Below are 25,945 nucleotides of genomic sequence, written 5' to 3'. Positions count from 1 at the left end.
AAAAAAAAAAAAAAAGATTAGAAAGACTTTTGTGCATTCGAGTAACTGCACGACACAAAATGGTACCTACACAGGCAGGTTCATCCTCACATGCACACACCCTGAGGTAACGTAGCTACGTAGAAAAGCAACAGCACAAATGCCCATCATTTGAGGCAAGCGGTGGTTTCAGGGCTGGGGGCTCACAGGAGGCTGGCCAGCATCCCATCATTTGCCCAGCTGCCAGTAACACACCTGAAAACCAGAGCAGCACCCACGTTACTGCCACTCCCCTACACCCGGGTGAATTCCACTGAGACCACGATGTACTGGGTCTGAGAGGCCCTAAAAGCTAGTTTTTACCTGGTTTCCAGACCAGGCTGCCCTGCAGACAGGCCTAAAGCTTTCGCTCAGCCTGGCCAGCCTTTCCTACCTGCCGGAGGCCTGCGTTTACTGACAGGTGCACCCGTGAGCTCCCTCTGGGCCAGGCTGGCTGACCCCGATCCTGCCGGGCGCGTTCCTGGCGGACACGCGGGACGGGGCAAGAACAGATGCTGCCGCGAGGCCCTAGTGGCGCGGAGCGCTGACAGGTTTTAATTAATCCCAGAGCAACCTCGTGAGAGTCATCTCCCCTAACAGCTGCTTCCGTGCTCGAGATGTGAAAACCAGAGGCAGAGAAACTGAGTTACCTGAGCTGAGCCGAGCCGGGCATGGGGGGACAGGCCGCCCCCGCCCCCCACCCAGCCATCCCACACCCCCAGGCTGGGAAGCTGCACCCGCACCTCACCTGTGAGAGCGGGAGAGGACGCTGCACAGGGTATGCGACACCTGCACCCAAACGACTGACGAGGAAGATGGTGTCCATGCGGAAAAGCTCAGCATGGCCACGAAAACACAGTGCCCGCGGCTGAAGCCATCCCGGGGCGGGGGCGGCTGAGAGGGCTCCAAATACAAGCACTTTCCACACCCCGTCTGACAACCCTAAGCCCATTTCTCTGTTAGACGCCCTCCGGGTGGGGCTTGGGAGGATGACAGGCGCTTTCCTACACGCACGAAGCCCACGGCTCCCCCGGGGTGCACGGAGAACGCAGTGCAGGTCCCACAGATTCCCGCCGGGCCCGGCAAACATCCAACGTCCGCCTGGTCATCACAGTGCCCCCTTTCGTCTCAAGAGTCCCACTTTGGACAGGAAGTTATACGGCCGCCCCACTTAAAAACCGAGGGGCGTTCCCGAGAGCCCAGGGGAGAGACCCAGGTAACAAGCCCAAGACGCTATGGACCGCCGGAGCAGGCGAATATTCGGGAGAGTGAATGAAATGAACCGTTTCTGATTTTCACCCTTCGTTTAGCTTGGGTACCATGCCCTTGTGTCCTCCAGGCGTCCTGGGTGGAGGCCCACCCCCTCTGGACTGAGCTCAGCTCAGCCTGACAGGTCTCGTCTCCAACGCTCCGTGCCTTTCGTCTCGGGAACTTACCGCAAAGGTACCTCCCAGACGTCACGACCTCTTCTCACTGCCACGCGGCCGCCCACCCACCGACGCATCCAGCTTGTCCTGTCGTGACGTCGAGTCAGCACCACGACAGAGTCACTGTTAATCTTTCCAGGGACGAGGATCTGCTGCTGGTCAGCGAAGGAGGAGGATCGAGAGTCCAGACGAGGGCGCAGGACTGGGGGGTGGGGGGGGAGGCGCCGGGCTCGGGCCTGGTCAGTCTCGCTCTCCTGCCCAGGGCTGTCCAGGTCAGGAAACGGGCAGGAAGCCAACACTGAAAAACCACCGGCCCCAAGTGCCGACTAGTGTCACTAACTCAGCCTTAAAAGAAGAAAAAGTGCAGCCGCCTTTGTGTAAGACCAGAGGACGAAGCTGCTCTTGTACAGCCTGTCCACGAGCCCGGACAACATGACCTCAAGGACGTGGACCACCCTCGAGGGTGGGTACCAGGCACCGGGCACCGAGATGCTGGGGCCCGTCCTCCAGCAGGGGCTGCCAGGCACCCAGGGGAACAGCAGGAAGGAGACGGCCACACGGAGAGGGGCCCAAAGCAGGTGGACACCCCTGAGCGCGATGGAAGCAATGCCAAACACTCCCCAGAAACGGCGCATGCGTTAGCACAGACGGAGCTTCTGGAGTCGGCTTCCACCCCAACGTGGAAGAGCCTGGGATGCAAATGGGCAACACATTTTGTTCCAGATCGTCCCACACCTCAGGGAAGCAGGCAGCCCTGGGGGTGGATCACAGTGTGGACGCAGCCAGCCCCGGGTGAGCCTGGGTGAGCAGGCAGGCCTGGATCTGGGGCAGCACCCCTCTCGTGCCCACCTCGCTGCCCCCAGCACACACCTCTCATGGTACGCTGGGGCTCACACGGCTATCACACGTGCACACCCTTCCCGTCCTGTCACAGGTGAGTGCAGGTCTCCCGCTGTGCAGCCGCTGCCTGGCAACACGGTGACAGCACAATCCTAACCCTGGAGGCCCCAAGGAGTGGCCGAGACGGGCCCGCGAGGCTGGACCCTGCCCTCCACCCGCTGGCGGTGCCTCATTCAGCCCATTTCAGTAACTCACTCCACGCCTGCCAGGACGGTCAGACAGGCCCCAGGCTCCTCCCCAGAGGTCAGCGCTTGACACACCCAAGGCAGGCGTGAGAATTCCTGGTCCCTTCAGAGCACAGCACACTGGTATCCCAGGGCCTCCTGCGAGTGGACCACAGAACAGACCGAGGGTTTTCCAGCAGGTATTGTGTTCAACCGTGACCAGGAGACGGGCCTGGCCCAAGGGCGCCCCCCTCTGAGCGCCATCAACAGGACCACCAGGCAGCCGACTGCTGCTCAGTGGGTGACTCCCACCCCACAGCAGGCCCGCAGAGGGCAGGGACAGGGCAGGAGGGGCCGCGCCCCACCAGGGCTTCCCAACACCGGGAGCTGGGATGGCGAGGAGACGGGAATGGATGCAGGGGGGCAGGGGCCCGCCTCCCCCGTGCTGCTCCTGCAACCCTGGGACCCCCAGCTCTTCCCACTGGGCCTCTAGGGGAGCCAGGCTCCAGTGACAGCCACGTGGCCTGCACTCACTGCCGGGCCTGCTGCGTGGCGGTCTGCCCCGCGCTGCAGAGCCGTGGCTCACGTGTGGGCAGATGTGCCCGATACTGATCTGGTGCCTCCCTGACAATGTCCTCCAGCGGGACCCTGCTTATGGGTACCACCCGCCATCTCCAAAGAAATGCCACCTGCCGCAGCCTGACTGCAGTGAACCCACACGCTCCGCTCCATGCAGGTGAGCCCTCACTGCAGAGGTGAGGCCGCTCACCTGATGCAGACGCCCTCCTGTGGATTCTCTCACACATCGGTCTCAACCTGCACTTTCTTTTCTCCCTCCTTCTGTCCTGGGGCATGTAAACTGTCTGTTAATACAGGCAGTCGTTTTGCACATTGACAAAAAGGCAGTGTCGACTTGTGTTCTGATTTTCTTATTGATGAAGCGGTTAAAACGTTACCCTTTACCTTTCTTCTCTTCTTTTAGCTGGAAAAATGGCTTGGTTACTTACGAAATGAAAATAACTTTCCTTAACGAACGTAACTTTAAATCACACCACTACTACACTCTTCACCATCCGCAAGTGAGGGGCGCTGTCGGGAGTAAAGAAAACTTCCCCCCTCTTCATAATAAGCGTCACCATCTGAAAGTTTGGTAACTCGCATCATCTCGTTGTAAGTCAGTGTCTTCACTGCAAATTCCTTCTATTGCCCACGTTTTGAGATGCACACACACAAATGCCTTCTCACGGAACCAGGTTTATGTTACCTGACGGCGTCCGTCTATAGTGTTTGGAGGGTCTCGGAACCCTGAGCAGCAGAGCTCCGAGAGCAGGGATCTGAAATGCGCCCCTTCCCTCGCCAGCCAGCGCTGCCCCACTGGGCGCCGGCCCCTCACCGACCCGGGAGCCCACCTCGCGCCTGCTCCCCTCCGCCAGTGAACGGAGGACACAGAGGGGACTCGCAGAGGCACGCTCCGCCGCGGGACAGCCCACCAGCGTTGTTCCAAACCTATCTTAACTTTCTTAAACTTCGACAGCCACGTGTCTCTTGGGGCGGTTACGCTTTCTTCCCGACTGGAGTCTCTCTGACCTCCACACCCTCCCGACACACGGTGGTCTTTCCAGGCCCAGCTCTGCAGATGAGAGCCCCGTCCCCGCACCCCCATCCCTGCCCCAAGGCCGGGAGGAGCCCGCCTCTCCTGAGTTCTCAGCTCAGGGCCCCTGCGCGCCACGAGCTGCCCTGGTCCCGGTCCTGATCCAGGTCCAGAAAAGAGAGAACCCCCGCTCTGCCCTCACACCGCCTGCCGACCAGGCCTGGCCCTGGCTGCACCCGCGAGGTTCCTCGGCCCCAGACGGCACACGTCCAGGGGGCTCCGAGGTGAATGGCTGGGCCAGCTAGAGCCTAGGTCACCTTGGCCCTGGCCCCGTGGCCACCAGCTGCGCCAGTTGGTTCCTCAGCTTCCACTGGAGCCCGTGTTCAGAGCCCTGATGACCAGGCCTGGCCTCGGACAGATCTTCCACAGAAGCGCAGGTGACCGTGGTCTACACTCTGGACCAACGGACTCCACACAGCTTTGCTTTCTGACCTAAGACACCTGGGAAGACAGTAGTGAGCAGAGGCATCGCACGCTCACCCAAGCTGCAGCCACCACACTCCTCCCAGGCAGGACCCACTATCCCTCCCTGGCCACACTCCTCCAGTGGAAGCTCCAGGCACACTGTCACATTCTCATCCCCACGCACGGGGGTGTGTTTGGGGGGGTTCCCTAAGCACAGGTCTCTCTCGTGTCACCTGGCCAGTGCCTGAGCGAGGCCTCAGGAGGGCCTCCTCTACCCCGCGTGGACAGCGAAGCGGCCGTCTCCCCGGCAGCCCCACCCAGCGTGTGGTCCCCCAGCGCGTTTCTACTGTCCCGGAGCACTAACTTCCCGCCTGCACCGACTCGGTACAAAAACCGGATGTCACGCTGCAATAAACACCACTATCACAAGCTAACAAACACGCCACAGACGACTCTGAACGACAAGGATCTCCGAGCTCGCCGGGTGTTTCCCTTGATTTCTGCTCAATTCAGTCCAACCCCAAGGAATCCACCGCCTTAGGCCAACCCTCTCAAATTATCTTAAGCCTGACGCCGTCAGCCAGCTGAGCTGCTCCTGGGAAGCTGGGAGAAAGCACAGCTATTCACACTCAAACCCCACAAAGCCCTCCAGGGGCTCTGGTGTGGTGTCCGCAGGAGTGACGGGGCCAGCTGGTGGGCACCAGCGAGAGACAGGGGCAGAACCCGTCCAAAGGGGGGCAGTGAGGGGGTCTTACCAACAGGTCAGCAAACCAAGGAGCAGGCAAGACGGACGTCCACTCAGGGCCCTCGCTGACCCTGAATACAGCTGTCATCCTGCTGTTTTGGCTCCAGCAATGCAGGGAACAGAGGCCTAGGGCTCTGTGCTGGCCGTCCAGGCGCCAGGAGCATTCAGTTCAGCAAACCAGCTGCCGGCAGGCAGAAGGGGGGACGGTGCGCTGGCCACTGCCCTCCCTTAGGACCCCGCAGTCCTGCACTGTACGCCCACCTCTCCCTGCCACTGTCCCACTGAAGGGACGCTTTAACCATGGGGGTGACACAGCAGAGGCAGCTCCTTGTGTGGAGCTTGTGCTTTTCTTCCTCTGTCACTCAAACGGCATCCTCAGCAATAACCCCGTGGACAGGACAGCAAAGCAGAGAGCAAAACAGAAGTTTCTTCCAGGGGTTCTTTCTTTTCCAACTTGTTTGACTCCAAACTACCTTCCCTGGAGTCTCACCTGCTTGCAGCCTCCTCTGTAATAACAACAGCCCCGGGAACAGAAGCCTGCGTTGGGGCCGACGCTCTCCCAGCCACCTCCTCCCAAGGCAACAGCCAAGAGAGCGGGAGCTGTACGCCTGGGCCTCGCATTGCGAGCACGCAGGGCAGGTACCGGGAGGGCCTCTGTGGCCGCCGCAGGCCTGCCGTGGCATCCAGCCTGGCTTTGAGCCCTGCCCGCCTGCCCCAGCCCCCACGAGGAGCCGCGTGAGACGCTGAAGCCGGAGCGCCTGCCCTTCCCCCCCACACAGCTGCGTCTGCCCAAGGCCTGTGACCGGGACCCCCGTGGGCTCTGCCAGGCCCCGTACCAGGGGGAGGCTCTGGTGGGCAGAGGCGAGGAGAGAGCTTCCTATTTCTGATCCGCGTGCAGTCAAGCGGGAGAAGTCTGACGAGTGAGGTCACACGGCCAGAGGTGCGGGGGCCGAGCACGGCGAGAAAGTAAGTGCGGCTTGGGGGCGAGGGGCTGCTTCTAGGCAAGTTGGCCTCAACCTTCCCCTGAAGCCTGCCCGGGCCCGGGCCCGCTCTGCTGGGGTGGGTGCGCCCACGCTCCACTTTTAACTTCCAAGTAATGAGCAGGATGACCTGTTCAAGGTAATGATGGGTTGTTCGGCCTGTCACTGAAAACTAAGAATCCTGCCTTCTCGTTATTGATGATATTTTAGATGAAGATGAATTCCCCTGGTGTGAATTCAAAGCCCAAGCTGTGCCCCAATTACATAAATGAAGAGCGGCCTCCTGCCATTAACCCTGGAGCAGGCACCAGTGAGCGCGCCCACGCACCGCAGACCCAGACGTGCCCGGCACGGGACGGCGAGGCCGCGTGGGGACAGTGGGGCCCGCCCTCCGGCTTCCTGTCCTCTTCTGTTGCTGTGCGAACGACGACCTTGAGCCCGAAGAGGACAGGGCAGAGCACAGCTCCACCACGTCCTCCCCGAAGGTGGGAGCGGCCAGAGGAGCTGGGCACACGGCACCCCAAGAGACCCCAGGCAAAGCCACACGGCAGAGCGGCGCTTTATTCTCCAGAGAACCAAGAAAATGCGTACAGGAGGCGGTGGGCGGCTACCGATAATTTTTAAAAATGAAAGTCGGCTGAACGTGCAGGCGGGCACAACCCGTCTCCTAGTTTTGCAGAGGGGAACCCCGCAAAGCCCGCAGCGTTCCACTTCATGATCAAGGTGACGCGTGCCGTGGAGGCGGCTCCCCCTTGCCCTCAGCTCAGCCCCGACCCAGCCAGAGGCCCCGCCAGAACCACCGGGGCCCGGAGGCTGCACAGAAGACCACCTTCGCGGCAGCAGCCCCCTGCGCCAAGTCCAGTTTATTTTAAACCACACGCAGCGCGGGGGGCAGGGAACCCCACCCCCTCAGTCTAAGCTCTGGCTGGTGTGCGGCTCAGGCCGAGTCATCAGAGAAAGCCGCGGCCACGGCCCGGGTGGCTCTCAGCACTGTCCTCTCCGGGGCCCGGTGTCGTCCGCGCCAGCTTCGCCCACTACTGCTCGGTCCTGGGCAGGGAGACTGCGAACGGCTCACCGGGCGCGGCGCGTTGCCCTTTCGTGGGGAAGGAGGGGAATAAGAAAGAAACGCGTTCAGTCGGGGAAGGAGGCCTGAGTCCTGACGGAGCGAACGTGCTGTGAGCACCCGGATTACACGGAGGACGTCACGAGGCCGTTACGACCCTGCTTAAACAGCGAGTGCTCAAACGTACGACACAATTAGAAAAAGCGCTTCAGCTGGCCTGAGGAGCGCACCTACACAGCGAAGTCCAATTTGAACAGAAACTTGGTAAAATTTTACGTTCCCTCATCACCGACAAAAATAAGGGCTCCGGCAGAGAAGTGACCTGAGCTGTGAGCCCTGCGGAGGCGGGGCCCGGCCCCGAGGCTGCTCCTCCTCAGCACCGGCTGTGGCCGCGCGTGGCCCCCCTGGCACACTCACCCCTGGCCTCCTCGTCGCTGTCCTCGTCCTCCTCGCTGCTGTCCACGTCTTCCTCACCCACCCCACCGCCCTCGGCGCCCTTGACCTCATCGCTGTCCTCCTCCGAGTCCGTCTCCTCCAGCCACTCCTGAGATTCTTTAAGCAAAAGCGAAAACCACAGAGTGTCAACACGGCCAGGGCACCGGGGAAACCGCAGGCGAGCCGCGGCCGCCCCCAGGAGCCCACCTTCTGCCTGGACATGCAGATGTGAGTGGGGGGGCCCCGCCCCAGCACGTCTGGAGCTCACGGCAAACATCACATCCCCACATGCCGAGGCAGAGACGGCAGGGTGAGAAGCTGCGCTCTAAGACAGCAGTCGTCTCGCACAGCCGCTCAGGGCCTCTGCCCAGACGTGTGGATTTTAAGGGATTTCAGCCTCAGACCCAAGGACTGAGCAGTGACCGAGTCCAACGCAGCCTCTGGTGCAACACGGCAGCGGGGACGGGTGCGCCGCTAGTCTGCTCCCGGGCACACAAGCGCACCGCGGGGAAAACATGCGTCAGGTCTGCTTTGCCGGGGCAGGTCCGAGGCTCACGAGTGGTGTCGGGGTGAGCCTGCTCCCTCCCCCGGGCCCCCTGCAGGGACGGCCGTGCACAGACATGCCCCTGGCAACAGGGCCCTCCCCACTGCACTGAGGGCACGGGGGCGGGAGGGGGCAGAGACGTGCAGCACTCTGCGGGCACAGGGCGGACGAGTTGGGGGGCTCCCGAGGCAACCCCAGAGGTGCTAGCCCCCTCACCTGGATCCATCTCCACCAAGACCGTCCACTCCTCCATCTTGTGAAGGTCGAGGCTGTACAAGTCGCTGAGGGTGACCTGGCGGTCGCCAGCCTCAAACATGCCCCCATAGAGGTAGAGGCGCCCGTGCTTCACGGCCAGCATAGCGTTGGAGCGGGGGCTGGGCTCCACCGCAGGGACCTCCACCTCGCTGGGGCCATCATCGCTGTCGTCGGACTCGGGCTGTCCCGCCGGGCCCTGGGCAGCGAGCCCCTGCTTGATGGTGACCACGGTCCCATCCTCTGCCACCAGCTCTCTGACCACCTGCAGGGGCTCCTGGGCCCCGGGCCCCTTCCCTTCCTGCTCGCTGGCACCCCCAGGCGCCCCTTTGTTGCCCCGCCTGCGCCTCCTCTCCTCCGCCTTGGGCCCCTGTCGATAAAGAACAAGGCAGCGCGATCCAGGAAGGGGGCAGCGAGCACCCGACAGCCAGAGGACCCCCACCCACTTGCTGGGCACCCCCCCCGGGGAGCACACCGCCCCTGCCTGGCGTGACCTCTCAGGGGAACGGGCGGCAGACACCAGCCCTCACACGCTGCCTGACCCCCCTCAGAGGCGCCAAGGCACTTCAACCGGAGCCAGCCTTTGCCACATTGTGGACCACCCGCCCTCCTTTGGCCATAGGGCCCTGCTTCTGAGGCCCCTGACCTGATGAAGCCCCCAGGGATGTCAGTCCCGGGAGAGCAGCCACTGTGCCGCGTCTCTCAGGCTGGTGCCAGCAGCAGGGGCAGAGGCGACCCGGTCCCTGCTTACGGTGACAGTAAAGATGGCGGCAGCTCCATAGAGCCTCACAGACAGAGGGAGCGGGGAGGCCCTGGGCATCACTAACGGAGGTGACGGCCGGGCAGGCCCTGCGCCGGCTGCAGGTCTGGGGCCCAGGCTACCTTCAGCTGCCCCGCGAGCCAGCGGTTCCTGACGGGGTCGTAGAAGTGCAGGTCACTGAGGAAGTGGCCCTCCAGGCTCTCCTCCTCCTCGTCGTCACACACACCCCCAAACAGCAGCGTCCGATGGTTCGGGGCCACAGCCACCGAGAAGCCGGACCTTGGGGTGGGCTTGGCTCCAGAAGGGTTGACCCGAGTCCAGGCCCATCTGCCTGAGGACGAGAGGAAATGGGGACGGGGGGCCCTCAGAATGCCATGGCCGTCGTTCTGCACCTGCAGGTCTAGCACACCCTGGAGGCCATGCCTCCTCCTCAAGGGTCAGTCTGCACTGAGGTAGGGAACCTGTCCACACACCCTCCCAACACTTGCCCAGGGGCGCCGTGCAGCTGTGATGTGAAGGCAGGGTGAGGGAGAGGCGGGCGCATCAGCTCCGGGGGATCCCGTACACTGTGCCCTCGGGCGGGGCCCTCCGACCGCAGACACCCTCAGAACCTCCCGTGGGCCACGCACTGTGGTCCTTCCCTCTGGGCGGGTGCCGTGTTTACGCAGCAACCCTCAAGATGTGGCCTGGCACAAAACATGTGGGAGTCTTCCCAATATGTCCAGAAAAAGGAACTGGGATGTTTTTTCTTTAATGAACATTTAAAAAAAGATAGAAGCAGCCAACAGCAAGACTTCCCTGGAGGCGCAGCCCTAGCGGCATGCGTTAGTGGGCCACAAGGTCACTCACAACAACCAGCATCTTGATCTTTAAATAAGAGAAGAGAATAAGCATCAGTGTGCCCTGCACGTGGTTGGGGGAGGTGGCTTTCCCGGCTGTGCCGGATGCGTCTCAGGACACACCATGTACTTTATTTACACTGGGGGCCGAGGGCCTGACGGCCAGACGCGGGGGCTGAGCACAAGGGCTGGGGTCCCACTGCCTAGAACACAGTCCACTTTCAAGTTCAAGTGTGCTGACATGTAAAAGGGGCTCTAAACCTTGGCTCCCACGTCCCCATCAGTCACCGCAATTCGGCGTGGCTGGGACCTGAGAAACGCCTTGTACGTGACCTTTCTGCAGTCTCTGCTTGAAGAACGTCACAGAGGGAAAGAGGAAACGTTCCTGCCCAGCAGGCCTCTCGTCTTACGGAGACGGGTCTCACAGGGGACAAGGGGCAGCCAGGACCAGACGGGCCCCATCCGCTCAGGCCCCTCTCCCATCACGTGCACCATGCAAACTAACCACCTCTCGACTTCTGAGCTTTAAAAATGAGTGCTGGGAAGCCACCTTGGTGTCCGTCAACAGAGGAATGGATATAGAAGATGTGGGGGGGTGTGTGTGTGGAATGGAATATCAATGGAATATCAATGGAATATCATATCAATATCAATGGAATATCACTCAGCCATGAAAAAGAATGAAACAATGCCATTTGCAGCAACATGGAGGGACCTAGAGATAATCATACTAAGTGAAGTCAGATAGAAAGACAAATACCATATGAGATCAAAGACAAATACCATATGAGATCACTTCTATGTGGAATCTAAAAAGATGATGCAAATGAACTTATTCACAAGAGAAATAGACTCACAGACAAAGAAAACAAACTTATGCTTACCAGAGGGGAAAAGCAGGGAGGGATAAATTAGGAGTATGGGATTAACAGGTACACACTACTATATATAAAATAATTAACAAAGACCTTCTCTATAGTACAGGGAACTCTACTCAATGTTTTATAAAAACCTATAAGGGAAAAGAATCTGAAAAACAACATATACACGTATGTACGACTGAATCATTTTGCTGTACACCTACAACTAACACAACATGGTACATTAACTATACTTCAAATAAAAAAAAACAAGAACAGCGGGCATTTCAACCCCACAGATGCATTCCAAAAGTCTCCGTCCTAACATTGAGCAAGAACAAATGAGAGATGACACAGATGCCGTGGCCCCGCCCCCAAGAAGGGAGCTGTGGATGGACTGACATCACCTGTGTTTCTAACTCAGTGCGCCCTCAACGCCTCAGAGGGGACACGGGGGCTGCTCATGGAGTGCCCCACCAGCCCCACGACCCTCTGCCCGCTTTCCACAGCGACACACAGACCACCCGTGTGGTCTGTCACCTGCACGGCGCGTGTACCTTCTCTTCCCTCCTCAGCCTTCAGCAGGAACATGTCGGAGTGCTGGGTACCTCTGTCCACATCTTTCCTGACTCTCTGCAAAAGGAAAAGGGAGCCGTGACAAATGCCACGTGCTGTGCCAAGCCACGCAAGGGCCCCCAAGCTCATGGTCCCGTTTTCCATGGAGGTGACTCGCTAGCCTTCAGACCAGCCTCAAAATCTGAAACACAACAGGTTCCATCCAGACCGCATCTGAACAGACAGAATAAATGACCACAGGCTGGGGACACCCCAGAGTTCTCCTCTCAGAGCTTCCTGTGGCTCCGAGCCGAGCCCTGCTCTGGATGGGCAGGGTCACCGCAGGGACCCTCCTATCATTACACAGCCACCCTCCATCTCCAGCCCCTGTGCCCTCAATTCCCACAGCCTTCCCAATAATGGGATTCAAGCTTCGGTGCGAGGATGAAACGAACGCTCTGTGCAGAAGCCAGCACAGCCATTTAAAGAGCGCTCCTGAGCTGCAGACAGCACAGCCCCCTTCCACCCCGGTCTGCTGCTTCAAACCTGGCTTACGACCCTGGGTGGACCACACACTTCACTCTCCCGGGCAGCACCCCAGTCCTCACGTGGCACCTTCTACCTCAGTGCAGAAGGGTCTAGAGAGCGACCTGGAAAAACAGCTCTCCTCAGGGGTATGATCTCAGCAATTTTAACTTCTTTGTCTTTGTCCTTCAAATTCCCTATTTTTAATTAACTTGTAACTTCAGCAGTTTTACATTTACAGAAAGATGGAGACGGTGGTACCGCAAGTTCCCACGTACGCGGCAGCCTGTTTCCCCTCGTTGCTAACATCTGACATTAGTGTGGTGCATCTGCCACAAGTAATGAACCAATACTGACAAATGACTATTAACTGAAGCCCCCAGTTTATTCACATTTCCTTATTTTCCCTAACGTCCTTTTCCTGTCCCAGGACCACGTTACATGGAGTCGTCATGAATCCTTAGGCCTCTTGAGCCGTGAGCGTTGCTCAGACTTACCTTGTTCTTGGTGACACTGAGGAGGGCCAGTCAGGTGTTTTGTAGGGTCCCCTCTACCGGGACTCGTCTGACACTGTTCGCACAATTGGACAGGGCTGTGGGTTTTGGGTGGTGGATCCCAGAGGTCAAGTGTCCTTCCCATCACATCCTATCAGGGGTGCATGCTGTCAGCAAGACCCAGCCCTGCCGACGTGGACCTTGCTCAACTGCCTGAGGTGTGTTTCTCAGGTTTCTCACGTGCACTTCCTTGGGCTCTGGCGCTACAAGCAGCTCCGGGAGCACCTTGCCCACTTCTTGCCCCGATTCCAGAATCGGCTACTTCCCCAAGAAGCCCTGGTTACTTCGTGGAGGTGGTCCTAGAATCCAAGATCTGGGCACAAGGTACCCTGACTGCTGCCGGGTGGTGGTGTTTTGTTCCGTCAGCCGACAGAGCCAGGGGATACATGTGCGTAATTCATTTTGTTTTGTTTAACTAACGAGTATGTGCTGTGTTTACTGTAAGGGGGGAAAACCTATTCTCCTTTTGGAAAACAAACAATCCAATTGTCCGTGGGCCGGACCTGTGACCTGACCATCCTAGAACCAAGGAGGGTCAACGTGAGTCACGCGTGGGAAGCAGCCGTCTCTAGGAAAGGAGAGCTAGGCGCACGCCTCTTCTGTTCTCCTCCGGAAACAGGTGCACACGTCAAGTGATGCAATCTCTGCACATCACGGACAGTTACTGAGACTGCATATTCCTCTTTTCCAGCAGGCTAGCAGGGGAACTGGCTGCCACTCCCATGCCCACGCTTCCAAGCCAAAAGCCCAGCACTCGCAGGAACTAAATCCACATGAGGGGTTTCCCTGGTGGTGCAGTGGTTAAGAATTGGCCTGCCAATGCAGGGGACACGGGTTTGAGCCCTGGTCTGGGAAAATCCCACATGCCGCGGAGCAACTAAGTGCATGTGACACAACTACTGAGCCTGAGCTCCAGAGCCCACGTGCCACAACTACTGAAGCCCGTGTGCCTAGAGCCCGCGCTCCACAAGAGAAGCCACCACAATGAGAAGCCCACACACCACAACGAAGAGGAGCCCCTGCTCGCCGCAACTAGAGAAAGCCCGCGCACAGCAACGAAGACCCGACACACCCAAATATAAATAAATAAAATAAATAAATTTAAAAAAATAAAAATAAATCCACACGAGGCCTTGCCCGCTGGCGGCACACTGCAGGAATTCAGTGCCGTCTGCTTGTGTTACAAACTTCATCACAGCCGGGCTCCAGCCCTTCCCTCTCAGCCCCTCGCCCTCCCGCACCTGCTGGCATCCACGGCACTGCTCTGCCAACAGCAACCATCCTTCCTTAGAACCAACGAGCTAAGGGGAACTTTCATGCTGTCACATTTATACACCCCCCCCCGAGGCCTGTACACCAGAGCCCTCCCTGAGACTGCCGCTCCGCCCGCCCAGGACCACGGCTTCCACACAGTGGCTGGCGTGGCAGAGCCCGGGGCTGGGGAAGCAAGGAGGCTGCAGCCGCGGGCTCCCCCGAAGCAGGGAACGCCCGCTCCACCTCCCCTGCCTGACAGGGGTGATGAGAGGCTCGTGCGCCAGTCCCTCACCCAGTGGCCTGCGCCGTCCTTCCAGTAATGTGCATCACACTGGCCAGACACTCACTCTCCTCACTGGACTAGAGGACACAGAATGGGCGTGAAGCTCTGGAGCTGTCAAACTTCCCCCAGGGCGTGCGAGCCTCTGAACGGGGTCTCAGCTCCTCCGCAAGGGGGAGTGGACGCTAACGCCGCGGAGCGGTGACCTGGGCGTGCACCTGACAGAGCATTCCTTCCGCCGCTCGCACATTTCTGTCTCATACAGTATTAACGGAACCCAAAGACACCTGAGAGAGACGTGTACCAAGGGTCACAACACTACGCCGCGCCTGCGGAGGGCGTTCCAACCCAGAAGAACCCCAGTATCACACCCACGTCTTTATCACTTACTCTGGTAAATCCCCCGTGAGTGCAAACAGAGCAGCTTCTCACTGCCATCAAATGCTGAAGGCCTGGCCTGAGTGGCCCCTGAATCAAAGGGACTCGGATCATCCCCCAGCTGTCCATGTGGCTGCAGAAAAGCAGCATTTGGGAATCAGGCGCTGCTTTGATTAAAGTGGCATCAGCTTAACAAGGGCTTGCTGTTCATCATCCGGTTTTGCTCCGAGGAGCATCTGCTGTGATAAAGCATCAGTTCTGGGCACTGTGCACAGCTGCTGGAGACAGCCGCCTGTCTCGCAGGGCCCTCCCAACTGTCACGCGTCTAGCCACGGCCCAGGCAGGTCACAACCACAAATCCCAAGTCAGTTTTCCTTTCCAGAACAAGGGCTGGCCGCTGGCTGAGTGGGGGTGTGGCAGGGTGGAAGGCGGTGGCCGGGGCACCTCCCTGCCACAGCCAGCATTTACGCTGCATGGTTCGGGGGCGTGTGGATGAGAACACAGCGTGACTGTAAAGAAGCTCAGTATGTTCACACAGGAGCAGATCAACACCACCTCTGTCCAGTTCTCATTCAACAGAAAGGACTGTTCCTATTAATCTAATGAACTATTATTTGAAGTTTTCATCGCTGGCGAAACTGAAAAGGCAGCAGACAGAAGTCACTCTGCATCCCACACACGCGTCTTACCTGTTTCGAGTAGCCCCCGTAGATGACGATGCCGCCCTGGGCAGTGACGGTCATCTGGCAGCCTGACCTGGGTGTGGGCCCAGTCCCGGACGGGGACAGCCTGCTCCACGTGAAAGAGTCCAGGTTGAAGGCATACAGGTCATTGTAATAGATGTAATCTCTGTTATAATATAGGAACACAAACAAAAAGGCGGTGACATGAAAAAGTGAACTTGATTTAAAATAAAGGTACATTTGCTACCATATGTACTAAGTTATTGGTTTAATTAAAGTTTAAATTCATAAGAAAGGACAGCAAGCACATGTGGGTTTGCATTTGAAGCTAGAAATAACGCTGGCCCAGAGAAGCACTGTAACATGCCTGGATCCGAAAGTCTTTTCATTCTGAAAGTTATGTGATACATCCTTACACAGTTCATACAATCACAGTCTTGCAAACAATTACATTAGTTTTCTATATGTGTAACTTTAAGCGGGACAGTGAACTAGGTACCAATACCCTGCATACTCAGAAGGGAGATATTACAGCTTGGCAAGGGCTGTGGAGACCCCGGGCTGGGCAGAGATGGGGCAAAGCATTCCTGAAACTGAGAGAGGAGAACTCCTGGAGCCCACAAGCCCGAGCAAAAGCCAAGAGGACATGGCTGAGGCATTCCAAGAGGCACAGTGGCCTTGCCCTGCTCAATGCTCCTGGGACTTCAGTGGCAAAGGACTCAAAACAGAGATGGGGCCTTGAGGAGGGAGCACGTGTGTGAGGAAAGCAGCGGTTCTGCCAGAGACACAGAGGCAACCGTGTGTCCTGACGGGAATTTCACAGGTGGCCACAGGCAAAGCCAAGGGGCCTTGGGTCAGAATTACACGGAAGAATGAGAGATGCTCCCCAACTACTCCACACGATGTTCGCAGGAAGAAAGCATGGATGCATGGAAGGAGCGAGCAGCCCCACCAGTCAGACATGATTCCTGACTCTCCTGCTGCACTCAGATCACCCAAGTCTGGCGCCCTGCAGCCAGCGTGCAGGTCACTGTGCTCCCCCGGGATGCTGTCCAAAGCAGGGCACTGGGAACAGGATGAGCCACGTGGACTCTCCACCAAACACGTCCTTCCGTGGGAGGAGGGCTTTTAGTAGATGAGCTGAGGAACCAGGAGCACAGTTTTTAAAAGACTTCACCACATTCCACAGTTTTCTCAGATTTCACGTTGTAAATTTCCAGGAAAAGAAATACTCTGTTCTGCACCCTAGGGTAAATAACAACTGTCATTGGGTTTTAAAGGTCAAACTGTACTTGGTTTAATATGGATGGTGACCACACAGATAGTTGTTTGAGGAACTTCAACTTTGCTATATGTTTGAAATACTTCATAAAAAATAATTTTAAACAAAGTAACAGATAATAGCTTTGAAAAACGTTCTGAATTTGAAATGGTTCCAAGTTACAACCACTGTAAAACTTGACTCATTTTGTAACCTGTGAGTTTCAGGAGAAGGGCCTGTGTAGACCCCACTCACTGTCCTGCACACAACAGGGGCTGAATTAACACACTGACATCTCATGAACCCCCCTGTCTGCAATGGCAAACAATTATTTGCTTTGTAAAGGGTTTTAAATGTAAACAAAAATCCTTTAAATATGAATTTTAAAAAACAGAGCAGGCTCTCTTCTCCAAAATGGCAAGAAACCAAACACCTGCAGGTCAGGAAATGGACCATGGGTAGGAGATGGACCAGGACAGGGCAGGGAGCCGGGGTGGAGGCAGGAGACGGACCAGGGGTAGGAGATTAACCAGGACAGAAAACCAGGGTGTAGGCAAGAGACAAACCAGGAGCAGGAGACGTTACCAGGGGCAGCAGATGGACCAGGACAGGGAGCCGGGGGGTGCAGCACGACAGAATATGGGAGTAACTGAACATCCGCAATCTTTGGTCGAGGACAAGTTCTACTACTTAACAGTTATCTTGGTTTCCTCATCTTTAACTTGAGATAATAACCTACCCTCCCAATAGCTTAGTTTTTAAGTGAATTCTGTAAAAACCACTTGGTGAACTTTGTGACGAGACATGAAATTTAAGCACTATTATACCCAGATTATGCCTTTAAGGATACACAATCATTCCTTGTTTTATTTAAATTCGACTTTAAAAATCTCCTCCCAAAGCACTTAAGAATTATACCCTGGGAGACCTTCAAGATGGTGGAAGAGTAAGATGTGGAGATCAGCTTCCTCCCCACAGATACATCTACATGTGGAACAACTCCTACAGAACACCTACTGAACGCTGGCAGGAGACCTCAGAGCCCCCAAAAGGCAAGAAACTCCCCACGTACCTGGGTAGGGCAAAAGAAACAAGAAAAAACAGAGACAAAAGGATAGGGACGGGACCTGCACCAGTGGGAGGGAGCCGTGAAGGAGGAAAGGTTTCCACACACTAGAAGCCCCTTCGCGGGCGGAGATGGGGGATGGCAGGGGGGAGCTTCAGAGCCACGGAGGAGACCGCAGCAACAGGGGTGAGGAGGGCAAAGCGGAGAGATGCCCGCACAGAGGATCGGGGGTGACCAGCACTCACCAGCCCGAGAGGCTTGTCTGCTCACCCGCCGGGGCGGGCGGGGGCTGGGAGCTGAGGCTCCGGCTTCGGAGGTTGGATCGCAGGAAGAGGACTGGGGTTGGCAGCGTGAACACAGCCTGAAGGGGCTAGTGCGCCACAGCTAGCCGGGACGGAGTCTGGGGAAAAGTTTGGAACTGCCTAGGAGGCAAGAGACCATTGTTTCGGGGTGCGTGAGGAGAGGGGGTTCAGAGCACCGCCTAAACGAACTCCAGAGATGGGCGCGAGCCATAGCTATCAGCACAGACCCCAGAGACGGGCATGAGACGCTAAGGCTGCTGCTGCAGCCACCAAGAAGCCTGTGTGTGAGCACAGGTCACTCTCCACACCTCCCCTCCCGGGAGCCTGTGCTGCCCGCCACTGCCAGGGTCCCGGGATCCAGAGACAACTTCCCTGGGAGAGCGCACGGCACGCCTCAGGCTGGTGCAACGTCACGCCGGCCTCCGCCGACGCACGCTCGCCCCGCATCCGTGCCCCTCCCTCCCCCGCGACCTGAGGGAGCCAGAGCGCCCGAATCAGCGGCTCCTTTAACCCCGTCCTGTCTGAGCGAAGAACAGACGTCCTCCAGCGACCTACACGCAGAGGCGGGGCCGAATCCAAAGCTGAGCCCCGGGAGCTGTGCGAACGAAGAAGACAAAGGGGAATCTCTCCCAGCAGCCTCAGGAGCAGCGGATTAAAGCTCCAGAGTCAACTTGATGTACCTGAATCTGTGGAACACCTGAATACACAACGAATCATCCCAAAATTGAGGCGGTGCACTTTGGGAGCAACGATATTTGTATTTTTTTCCTTTTTCGCTTTTTGTGGGTGTGTATGTGTATGCTTCTGTGTGTGATTTTCTCTGTATAGCTTTGCTTTTATCATTTATCCTAGGGTTTTGTCTGTCGGGGTTTTTTTTGGTTTGTTTAGTATAGATTTTAGCGCTTGTTATCAGTGGTGGATTTGTTTTTTGGTTTGGTTGCTGTCTTCTTTCTTTTTTTAAATTACTTTTTAATTTTTAATAATTATTTTTTATTTCAATAACTTTATTTTATTTATTTTTCTTTCTTTCCTTCTTTTTTTCCCCCTTTTTATTCTAAGCCATGTGGATGACAGGGTCTTGGTGCTCCGCCTGGGTGTCAGGCCTGTGCCTCTGAGGTGGGGGAGCCGAGTTCAGGACACTGGCCCACCAGAGACCTCCCAGCTCCACGTAATATCAAACGGAGAAACTCTCCCAGAGATCTCCATCTCAACACTAAGACCCAGCTCCACTCAACCAGCAAACTACAGTGCGGCACACCCTATGCCAAACAACTAGCAAGACAGGAACACAACCCCACACATTAGCAGAGAGGCTGCCTAAAATCATAAGGTCACAGACACCCCAAAACACACAACCAGACGCAGACCTGCCCGAGAGAAAGACAAGGTCCAGCCTCATCCACCAGAACACAGGCACCAGTCCCCCCCACCAGGAAGCCTACACAACCCACTGAACCAACCTTAGCCACTGGGGACAGACACCAAAAACAACAGGAACTACGAACCTGCAGCCTGAGAAAAGGAGACCCCAAACACAGCAAGTTAAGCAAAATGAGAAGACAGAAAAACACACAGCAGATGAAGGAGCAAGGCAAACACCCACCAGACCTAACAAATGAAGAGGAAATAGGCAGTCTCCCTGAAAAAGAATTCATAATAATGATAGTAAAGATGATCCAAAATCTTGGAAATGGAACGGAGAAACTACAAGAAACGTGTAACAAGGACCTAGAAGAACTAAAGAGCAAATAAAAACTGATGAACAACACAATAAATGAAATTAAAAATTCTCTAGAAGGAACCAATAGCAGAATAACTGAGGCAGAAGAACGGATAAGTGACCTGGAAGACAAAATAGTGGAAATAACTACTGCAGAGCAGAATAAAGAAAAAAGAATGAAAAGAATTGAGGACAGGGGCTTCCCTGGTGGCACAGTGGTTAAGAATCTGCCTGCCAGTGCAGGAGACACGGGTTCGAGCCCTGGTCTGGGAAGATCCCACATGCCGCAGAGCAACTAAGCCCGTGGGCCACAACTTCTGAGCCTGCGCTCTAGAGCCCATGAGCCACAACTACTGAGCCCACGTGCCACAACTGCTGAGCCTGTGTACCACAACTGCTGAAGGCTGTGCACCTAGAGCCCGTGCTCCCAACAAGAGAAGCCACCACAATGAGAAGCCTGCACACTGCAACGAAGAGTAGCCCCCGCTTGCGGCAACTAGAGAAAGCCCGCGCACAGCAACGGAGACCCAACACAGCCATAAATAAATAAATAAATAAAATTTATTTAAAAAAAAAAGAATTGAGGACAGTCTCAGAGACCTCTGGGACAACATTAAACGCACCAACGCACCATCATTCAAATAACCCCACCAACATTAGGGGTCCCAGAAGAAGAGGAGAAAAAGAAAGGGACTGAGAAAATATTTGAAGAGTTACAGTTGAAAACTTCTCTAGTATGGGAAAGGAAATAGTTAATCAAGTCCAGGAAGCACAGAGAGTCCCATACAGGATAAATCCAAGGAGAAAAACACCAAGACACATATTAATCAAACTATCAAAAATTAAATACAAAGAAAAAATATTAAAAGCAGCAAGGGAAATACAACAAATAACATACGAGGGAATCCCCATAAGGTTAACAGCTGATCTTTCAGCAGAAACTCTATAAGCCAGAAGAGAATGGCAGGACATGTTTTAAGTGATGAAAGGGAAAAACCTACAACCAAGATTACTCTACCCAGCAAGGATCTTACTCAGATTTGACAGAGAAATTAAAATGTTTACAGACAAGCAAAAGCTAAGAGAATTCAGCACCACCAAACCAGCTTTACAACAAATGCTAAAGGAACTCCTCTAGGCAGGAAACACAAGAGAAGGAAAAGACCTAAAACGACAAACCCAAAACAATTAAGAAAATGGTAATAGGAACATACATATCGATAAATACCTTAAAGGTAAATGGATTAAATGCTCCAACCAAAAGACATAGATTGGCTGAATGGATACAAAAACAAAACCCGTATACATGCTGTCTACCACAGACGCACTTCAGACCTAGGGACACATACAGACTGAAAGTGAGGGGATGGAAAAAGATATTCCATGCAAATGGAAATCAAAAGAAAGCTGGAGTAGCAATTCTCATATCAGCCAAAAAAGAGTTTAAAATAAAGTCTATTTAATTTTAGATGCTACATAATGATCAAGGGATCAATCCAAGAAGAAGATATAACAACTGTAAACATTTATGCACCCAACATAGGAGCACTTCAATACATAAGGCAAATGCTAATAACAGCCATAAAAGGGGAAATCAACAGTAACACAATCACAGTAGGGGACTTTAACAACCCACTTTCACCAATAGACAGATCATCCAAAATGAGAATAAATAAGGAAACACAAGCTTTAAATGATACATTAAACAAGACTGACTTAATTGATATTTATAGGATATTCCACCCAAAAACAACAGAATACACATTTTTCTCAAGTGCTCATGGAACATTCTCCAGGATAGATCATATCCTGGGTCACAAATCAAGCCTTGATAAATTTAAGAAAACTGAAATCGTATCAAGTATCTTTTCGGACGACAACACTATGAGCACTATGAGACTAGATATCAATTACAGGAAAAAATTTGTAAAAAATACAAACACATGGAGGCTAAACAATACACTACTTAATAACAAAGAGATCACTGAGGAAATCAAAACATACCTAGAAACAAATGACAATGAAAACACGACGACCCAAAACCTATGGGATGCAGCAAAAGCAGTTCTAAGAAGGAAGTTTATAGCAATACAATCCTACCTTAAGAAACAAGAAACATCTCAAATAAACAACCTAACCTTACACCTAAAGCAATTAGAGAAAGAAGGACAAAGAAACCCCAAAGTTAGCAGAAGGAAAGAAATCATAAAGATCAGATCAGAAATAAATGAAAAACAAATGAAGGAAACAACAGCAAAGATCAATAAAACTAAAAGCTGGTTCTTTGAGAAGATAAACAAAATTGATAAACCACTAGCCAGACTCACCAAGAAAAAAAGGGAGAAGACTCAAATCACTAGAATTAGAAATGAAAAAGGAGAAGTAACAACGGACACTGCAGAAGTACAAAGGATCATGAGAGATTACTATAAGCAACTCTATGCCAATAAAATGGACAACCTGGAAGAAATGGACAAATTCTTAGAAATGCACAACCAGCGAAGACTGAATCGGGAAGAAATAGAAACTATGAACAGACCAATCACAAGCACTGAAATTGAAAATGTGATTAAAAATCTTCCAACAAACAAAAGCCCAGGACCAGATGGATTACAGGCGAATTCTATCAAACATTTAGAGAAGAGCTAACACCTATCCTTCTCAAACTCTTCCAAAATATAGCAGAGGGAGGAACACTCCCCAACTCATTCTACAAGGCCACCATCACCTTGATACCAAAACCAGGCAAGGATGTCATAAAGAAAGAAAACTACAGGCCAGTATCACTGATGAACAAAGATGCAAAAATCCTCAACAAAATACTAGCAAACAGAATCCAACAGCACATTAAAAGGATCATACACCATGATCAAGTGGGGTTTATTCCAGGAACGCAAGGATTCTTCAATATATGCAAATCAATCAACGTGATACACCATATTAACAAATTAAGGATAAAAAACATATGATAATCTCAATAGATGCAGAAAAAGCTTTTGACAAAATTCAACACCCATTTATGATAAAAACTCTCCAGAAAGTAGGCATAGAGGGAACCTACCTCAACATAATAAAGGCCATATATGACAAACCCACAGCCAACATTGTTCTCAATGGTGAAAAACTGAAACCATTTCCACTAAGATCAGGAACAAGACAAGGTTGCCCACTCTCACCACTATTATTCAATATTGTTTTGGAAGTTTTAGCCACAGCAATCAGAGAAGAAAAAGAAACGAAAGGAATCCAAATCAGAAAAGAAGAAGTAAAGCTGTCACTGTTTGCAGATGACATGATACTATACATGGAGAACCCTAAAGATGCTACCAGAAAACTACTAGAGTTAATCAATGAATTTGGTAAAGTTGCAGGATACAAAATTGATGCACAGAAATCTCTTGCATTCCTACACACTAATTTTGAAAAATCTGAAAGAGAAATTAAGGAAACACTCCCATTTACCACTGCAACAAAGAGAATAAAATACCTAGGAATAAATGTACCTAAGGAGACTAAAGACCCATATGCAGAAAACTATAAGACACTGAAAGAAATTAAAGATGACACAAACAGATGGAGAGATATACCGTGTTCTTGGACTGGAAGAATCAACATTGTGAAAATGACTATACTACCTAAAACAATCTACAGATTCAGTGCAATCCCTACCAAACTACCACTAGCATTTTTCACAGAACTAGAACAAAAAATTTCACAATTTGTATGGAAACACAAAACACCTTGAATATCCAAAGCAATCTTGAGAAAGAAAAATGGGCCTGGAGGAACCAGGCTCTCTGACTCCAGACTATACTACAAAGCTACAGTAATCAAGACAGTCCGGGGGCTTCCCTGGTGGTGCAGTGGTTGAGAGTCCGCCTGCCGATGCAGGGGACACGGGTTCGTGCCCCGATCCCGGAAGATCCCACATGCCGCGGAGCGGCTGGGCCCGCGAGCCATGGCCGCGGAGCCTGTGTGTCCGGAGCCTGTGCTCCGCAACGGGAGAGGCCACAGCAGTGAGAGGCCCGCGTACAGCAAAAAAAAAAAAAAAAAAAAAAGACAGTCCGGTACTGGCACAAAAACAGAAATATCCATCAACAGAACAGGATAGAAAGCCCAGAGATCACCCCACACACATATGGTCACCTTATTTTTGATAAAGGAGGCAAGAATATACAATGGAGAAAAGACAGTCTTTAAGTGGTGCTGGGAAAACTGGACAGCTACATGTAAAAGAATGAAATTAGAACACTCCCTAACACCATACACAAAAATAAACTCAAAATGGATTAAAGACCTAAATGTAAGGCCAGACACTATAACACTCTTAGAGGAAAACATAGGCAGAACACCCTTTGACATAAATCACAGCAAGATCCTTTCTGACCCACCTCCTAGAGAAATGGAAATAAAGACAAAAGTAAACACATGGGACCTAATGAAACTTAAAAGCTTTTGCACAGCAAAGGAAACCATAAACAGGACGAAAAGACAACCCTCAGAATGGGAGAAAATATTTGCAAATGAAGCAACTGACAAAGGATTAATCTTCAAAATTTACAAGCAGCTCATGTAGCTCAATATCAAAAAAAAAATCCCAATCCAAAAATAAGCAGAAGACCTAAACAGACATTTCTCCAAAGAAGATATACAGATTGCCAACAAACACATGAAAGAATGCTCAACATCATTAATCATTAGAGAAATGCAAATCAAAACTACAATGAGATATCATCTCACACCAGTCAGAATGGCCATCATCAAAAAATCTACAAACAATAAATGCTGCAGAGGGTGTGGAGAGAAGGGAACCTTCTTGCACTGTTGGTGGGAATGTAAATTGATACAGCCACTATGGAGAACAGTATGGAGGTTCATTAAAAAACTAAAAATAGAACTACCATATGACCCAGCAATCCCACTACTGGGCATATACCCTGAGAAAACCATAATTCAAAAAGAGACATGTACCAAAATGTTCATAGCAGCCCTATTTACAATAGCCTGGAGATGGAAACAACCTAAGTGTCCATCATCGGATGAATGGGTAAAGAAGATGTGGCACATATATACAATGGAATATTACTCAGCCATAGAAAGAAACGAAATTGAGTTATCTGTAGTGAAGTGGATGGACCTAGAGTCTGTCATACAGAGTGAAGTAAGTCAGAAAGAGAAAAACAAATACTGTATGCTAACACATATATATCGAACCTAACGAAAAAAAAAGTTATGAAGAGCCTAAGGGCAGGAGAGGAATAAAGATGCAGACGTAGAGAATGGACTTGAGGACGCGGGGAGGGGGAAGGGTAAGCTGGGACGAAGTGAGAGAGTGGCATGGACATATATACACTACCAAATGTAAAATAGATAGCTGGTGGGAAGCAGCCGCATAGCACAGGGAGATCAACTCGGTGCTTTGTGACCACCTAGAGGGGTGGGATAGGGAGGGTGGGAGGGAGACGCAAGAGGGAGGAGATATGGGGATATATGTCTATGTAGAGCTGATTCACTTTGTTATACAGCAGAAACTAACACACCATTGTAAAGCAATTAAACTCCAATAAAGATGTTAAAAAATAAAAAAAGAATTAAAAGAAACAAGAATTATATCCCCTTTTCTCAACTAATGAAAATATTTTTTGTTTGTGAAAAAACCCTGAAACCTTAACTGAGCCAGATCGACACCAGGATGCCTCAGCTCGGGTAGGAAACAGTGAACACAGCAACACTCACTCCCATTAACGTACCGAGCACCACTCTCTCCACATATATGTGCAAGGACTTATTTTCACGAGCCAGTGAGTATCATAAAAAATGTGTGCCAATGGAGTCACACTGAAAGAAGCGTGCGTACTGCCACCACCACCAGTTGATGAGCACGTTAGTTTTTAAAGGAGTAGGAAACAGAGGGGCATGTGAAACGAGGCTCCAGCGAGAAAGCCATCCACCCACCGTGTCGGACACGGCCCGAGGTCAGAGGAAAAGCACCATTTGCGTGGCCCGCGCCAGGCATCAGAGCAGTCTGCATGTCTTACCCAGAACCTGAGCGTTTTACGACAGTGGAAGGAACTAACCTGTTCACCAAGTGTCTTCTTTTTCTGGACTGAACTAATAAGGACATTCAAGAAAGTATCAGTATAGATGATGGGCTTAAAACCCCCGGAGAACATGCCGCCAGGCTGGGCACATAAGCACTGTGGTGACACAACCAGGCACAGGAGACCTGGATGTCCCCTCAGGGCCCTCTGCAGGATGCAGGCTGCCGCATGCTCCCCAACAGGTGGATTTTAAAGTTATTTTAGCCTCGTGGTTCTCAAAGTG

The 25,945-nt window shown here is 52.9% G+C and overlaps 1 protein-coding gene across 1 annotated transcript in view; it reads right to left on the bottom strand.

Annotated features, from left to right (window-relative positions):
- Positions 1-6,833: 6,833 nt before the first annotated feature.
- KLHDC4 (kelch domain containing 4) overlaps positions 6,834-25,945 on the bottom strand; it is a 60,174-nt gene continuing 41,062 nt past the window's right edge. Inside the window, exons 8-13 of the mRNA XM_082607909.1 lie at positions 15,279-15,438; positions 11,601-11,676; positions 9,467-9,675; positions 8,549-8,954; positions 7,771-7,905; positions 6,834-7,383 (exon numbers count right to left, since the gene is read on the bottom strand). Of these exons, the coding sequence (XP_082464035.1) occupies positions 7,325-7,383; positions 7,771-7,905; positions 8,549-8,954; positions 9,467-9,675; positions 11,601-11,676; positions 15,279-15,438 (1,045 nt within the window). The 3' untranslated portion in view covers positions 6,834-7,324. The remainder of the gene's footprint in view (positions 7,384-7,770; positions 7,906-8,548; positions 8,955-9,466; positions 9,676-11,600; positions 11,677-15,278; positions 15,439-25,945) is intronic.

This window comes from Mesoplodon mirus (assembly GCF_964341445.2).
Source record: "Mesoplodon mirus genome assembly, chromosome: 19".
NCBI lineage: Eukaryota > Metazoa > Chordata > Mammalia > Artiodactyla > Ziphiidae > Mesoplodon > Mesoplodon mirus.
Note: the sequence above shows the minus strand (reverse complement) of the source record. Positions and strands in the feature narration are given on the sequence as shown.